Raw genomic sequence first — 5,000 nt, 5'->3', positions numbered from 1 at the left:
AGCCTCCGCAGCCTACACTAGAGTGTCAGTTCCAGAGAATTATTCTTCATTATTTTTCATCATCAGTAACCTGTGACTTGTTCCAACATTTTTAAATGTCAATTTTAAATGACAAACATTTGGTGTTGAACTATTCTACACCCCAGGCCAGAAAAAAACAAGATGTGTTTTTCTGCAACTAGTCTTGCTGCTGCTCCTGCTCCACTGAGTAGAATCCGAAAGGTGAAAGCCCATCCTCTCTGCACTTCTCTGTGGGCACTCACACACACACACACACACACACACACACACACACACACACACACCGATATGCGGCGTGGGCTTTAACTTCAAAGGATCGAAAGAAAACATATAAATACAAAACCATTAGGCGGCTTGTTTTCTTAAGTTAACATTTCAAACAGGCCTGGTGGGGAGGGCCAGGTTTTGAAGCCCCTCTCCACCGCTCTGATGTCCATGCTGTTGTTTTATGGTGGCGGGGCGGTGAGCAGACACACACACACACACACACACACACACAACCGACACACACACAACCGACACACACACACACACACACACACACACACACACGGAAAGTCCTCAACAGCAGCAGTGGGCACAGGGAGAACGCGTACACGCACATACACACACACACACACACACACACACACACACACACACACACACACCTGTACATACATGAGACTGTTAGTGTTATTGCTGGTGTGGGCGAAGTGTCTGAGAGGAATAACCCTAAACACACACTGCACAGTTTACACAAACAGCCTTAGCGACTCAAACTAACGCTCCACCCATGACTGTGAAGAGTGTTGTGTGTCTGTGTGTATGTGTATGTATGTGAGTGTGTGTGTGTGTGTGTGTGTGTGTGTTAGCCTTTATTAGGAACACAGCAAGGTTTGTAAACTGAACACTTGACACTGCAAACTCCTCCTCAGAGAGAGAGAGAGAGACATCCTCCGTGTAGACAGATTGCCACTTCATTAAAGCGCCTGAGAGTTCAAACAACACCAGTGTTCTGGACACGCATTCCTGAGACAAAATTACCCAGAACCTCTGGCCACATGAAACACCAGTAGACCAACTGACTGGCTCGTACACAGTTATTGCAATTCCAACCATTTTACTGGACGGAAATCAAAAATGGTTGGCCTTTTTTTTTTTTTTCATGCTGCCCTTTATAATCCTTAATATTACATACATGAGCAATAAACCTGTTTACACGTTACACAGAATGTAAACACAAAGGGGACAAGCCTTGGGACTATTTATACACACAGACAGACACCCGCTCAAGCTGCAAATAAAGAACACACATGAATCACAACCATTATTGTAAAGTGAAAAAGGAAAACCTCTGTGTTTAGAAGCCAGCTTGTGTTAGTGTCTGTGTGCGTGCGCGTGTGCGTGTGTTTTCTGAGCAAGACAGACAGAGATGTTAAGAGACTTTCAGCTGGTGCTCTGAAACTCAAGAGACTGTAGGGACTGTGTGTGTGTGTGTGTGTGTGTGTGTGTGTGTGTGTGTGTGTGTGTGTGTGTGTGTGTGTGTGTGTGTGTGTGTGTGTGTGTGTGTGTGTGTGTGTGTGTGTGTGTGTGTGTGTGTGTGTGTGTGTCCAGACAGGCCCATAGACCTGCTCCTAACTACTGTAGTACTACATGTGCACATTGCAAAAAAAAAGAGCTGTTAAAATCATTTAGACACACAGAACCTTACTATGTAGAAAGCTGTATCTTGGCAAAAGGGTCATTGAAACTGTCATACCTGTCAAGTTAACATGACTGAAATCTGTGAAGTCAGTGATTTGAAATCAGTGAAATTCTGTTAGTCATCCCCACCGCCCATAACACACTTGCAAGGCATTTTGTTACATTTGCAAGGCATTTGTTACATTTGCAAGGCATTTTGTAAACAGGTATGCTTTCGTCTCAAGATAAATTGTCCAGTGATGCCGAAATATTGAAACTTCGTTGACTACTAGTAGTCTAAAACTGCTACACAAAAGTAGTGAGCTGCACAGAGAAAACACGGCAGTCTCTCGCTCGCCCTGCACAGCAGTCTAACGGACGTGCAATTATTATTCTGTGCTATTGGGAGTGGAAATCTGTAAGATTTAGTGAGATCCGTGAGATTCCGTGAGACATGAGAAATGTTGAAAATATGTGAAACTATGAGTCTCACAGATAAAATATGAGACAGAGGTATGAATTCTGTTCATGATTGCTCTCAACATAATTTATGAAAATAATATAATAACAATTCAAATACAAAGTCAGATCTAGGAAAAGACTTCAACATGTCTGCCGTACACTACCATTTGTATTTTTAGCAGACATCTTTTGTCTAATTACTGTAGTTACGACATTTGGATGAACTTCAAAAGCAGCTGATTTATCAAGATAAAACTAAAGCTTCAGGGACAGTGAGGCAAGACACACACACACACACACACACACACACCAGAGATCAGAGTGTTTACCATTAGGTCCTACAGATGGAAATAATAATCCCTGTGTGAAAACTATCCATTTAGGATCCTCTATCTATATCGAAAGCATACTACTTCTTACACGAGACTTGTAAATGAAGATGTCAAGATGTACTCCTGTTTTGTGAGAGGAAGTGAAATTGAAAGTGAGTTGGCTTTTGAAGAACGAGGCCCAAACAGTGCCATGGGTCTCTAGGTCATCCATGCAGGAATCGTGCCCTCCTAATGAGGAGCTGCAAGATGAAAGACCGATATCATCTCTCGAAATCTCTGCAAACTAAATGGGTTTTTAAAAATGGAACTCCTGAATCAGATATCTCTTTAAGCAGTTCATTGGGTCAAGGATCTGAAGATAAACTAATCTCTTTCATAATCCACTGGGTTTAAATTCATAATCCATTGTGAGACATAAGTGTGAAACAAGTAAATCTCATTATGCAACTATGTTTATTTGCATATCATTTATTTGATTTGTTTAATTACATTTACTTAATTTACTTTTATTTACTTAGAATGCATTTGCTTATATGTTCATGCTCGTGCCATGTAAGAGTTTCTACACATCAGTGTATGTTTTATCATTTTATGGACACAAATAACTGTTCTTATATTCTTTAATTTATTGGTAGATACAAGTCATTACCCTTGTGACAAGACCTGCACACTCCACCTGATGACAAAATGAACTCAGGAAGAGAGGGGGGAAGAGAGAGAGAGAGAGAGAGAGAGACAGAGATAGAAATTGGGAAAACAGCAAGTTAAAGGAGCAGAGTGAGAGAGAGTGGCCGTAACAGGATGACACTTCGGTGGAGAAGAAACAGAGCCCCCCTCACATCAAAGAGCGGCAGAGGCTTTTAAAAACACACCAGCCGTAAAATACTGCAGAGTCTCATCGCTTTTCCACGACATGAAAGAGCTTTTAGTGTAAAGGGTCAGCGAGTTTCATATCTGTGAGTTGTTACTCTCGTCCACATTCCCCTTGCCCACACATCCCCCTCACTTCTCAGTTCAGCTACTATTTACTCCAGTAACATCTGAAAACGGAGGAGTAGCCTGCTAACTGTCTGTCAGAGCAACAACCTGTCAGGGAGATCATGGTAAGCGATCAAAAATGAAAAGACTACAATGCCTGTTTTTTTTTTCAGTCCCACCTTAAAAAAAAAAAAAAGAGAGAACACATGGCTAGAGAAAATATTCAGTTTATGTCTGTGAACCAACCAAAAGCTTACGTCAGTATAACTTCTTTTGAACCTACAAGCTGGCACTAGTTATCAGAAAAAAGGAATGGGTGAGAGGAGTATTGGCCATTAGTAGGTGAGCTGATAAAGTGAGGCCTACCTGTCTGTTTGGAGCTGAGCGTAACGTTTCTTGACGTCCTCTGAGGTCACCTGAAAGAAGTCCTCCGGGAGGTCCTCCTCATTGACATCTGTGCTTGGCTCGGCTCGGGCGTCCATGTGATAGACCAGCATCTTCCGGTCCACTGGCTGTAAAGACACAAATGTTTTGTTTTTGTTATTGTTTCTGTATTGTTATTAGTTACGTGTTGATGGTGACGTGTGTGGATGCAGGAGGTGTATCTGAGTTAAGGGGGCGCGTGTGTCTCCTCCATGAATCTCAGCCACTGTACAACGTTTATGTCAACCTGAGATGGCAAGAACCAGAACGTAACCTTTCTCAAATTGGCTCAGCATTAGCTTTCAAATGCTCAGAAATCAATTTAACAAACATTCCACCCACAGGTAAACGGCATAGAACCAAAAACCTTCTGAGGCAGTATTAAAGCGTTAACCCCTCCCCTAAGCCTGACTGAGAAGAGTATCTCTCACCACAGTGGAAGGAAATGAGAATGTATGTGTTAGGAGTAAGAGTAGAAAAAACTACTGAATGGAGGATAAAGGGATTTAAGAAAACTAGGGATGTTAGAGCGTGGGGCTCAATATGTTTTGACAGGATCATCTTTTGGAATCAGGTGGTATTCTTTAGTATCCATAACGGTTTCCTCAATGGGCAGAGTAAAAATGCACTGTTTGTCCTAAGGAAGAGCTCCCCGTGAGGCAACATAGAGTACTGCACACATCACAAACACTGATGCTCAACTCCCATCTCCTGTGAAGTAATAGTACTATTGAAATATTCTACAAGATTTAAAAATGAAAATGTTCTGTTATTTGAAGATTTGTAAATGTATTCCTTACTGAGATTTTGCACATTTACTCACACAGCTTACTGAGATGAACTTGAACGTTTACTACATTATATATTGTGTACATACAGATCATCTTTCCTACCTCCAGAAATTCAGTCTGCTTTGTGTCAGATTTCAAATGTTTTACATTCTTTGACTCCTGAAAGAGAAATCAGAGAGCAGAAGAAATAAAGATTTACAGTGATTTTTAAAATCATATTTTTAACAGTTTTGATATTTTCTCTCCTGTATAGGTTTTCTTCACACATAGGACATCTGACTCATGAAGTCCTTGAGAGTTTCTAACAAGCACCCTCCAAAGATACAGT

At 41.3% G+C, this 5,000-nt stretch overlaps 1 protein-coding gene across 4 annotated transcripts in view; it reads right to left on the bottom strand.

Annotated features, from left to right (window-relative positions):
* Positions 1-5,000, bottom strand: part of LOC116219960 (tether containing UBX domain for GLUT4-like) — a 37,112-nt gene that overhangs the window by 28,049 nt on the left and 4,063 nt on the right. For 3 of the 4 annotated variants that reach the window (XM_031564190.2, XM_031564201.2, XM_031564175.2), the window contains exons 3-4: positions 4,775-4,831; positions 3,825-3,970 (exon numbers count right to left, since the gene is read on the bottom strand). In XM_031564190.2, the coding sequence (XP_031420050.1) occupies positions 3,825-3,970; positions 4,775-4,831 (203 nt within the window). The remainder of the gene's footprint in view (positions 1-3,824; positions 3,971-4,774; positions 4,832-5,000) is intronic. The other variant, XM_031564183.2, reaches the window with a different exon arrangement.

The sequence above is a fragment of the Clupea harengus genome, chromosome 1 (assembly GCF_900700415.2).
Source record: "Clupea harengus chromosome 1, Ch_v2.0.2, whole genome shotgun sequence".
NCBI classification, from domain to species: Eukaryota; Metazoa; Chordata; class Actinopteri; order Clupeiformes; family Clupeidae; genus Clupea; species Clupea harengus.
This window is presented reverse-complemented; position numbering and strand designations above follow the sequence as displayed.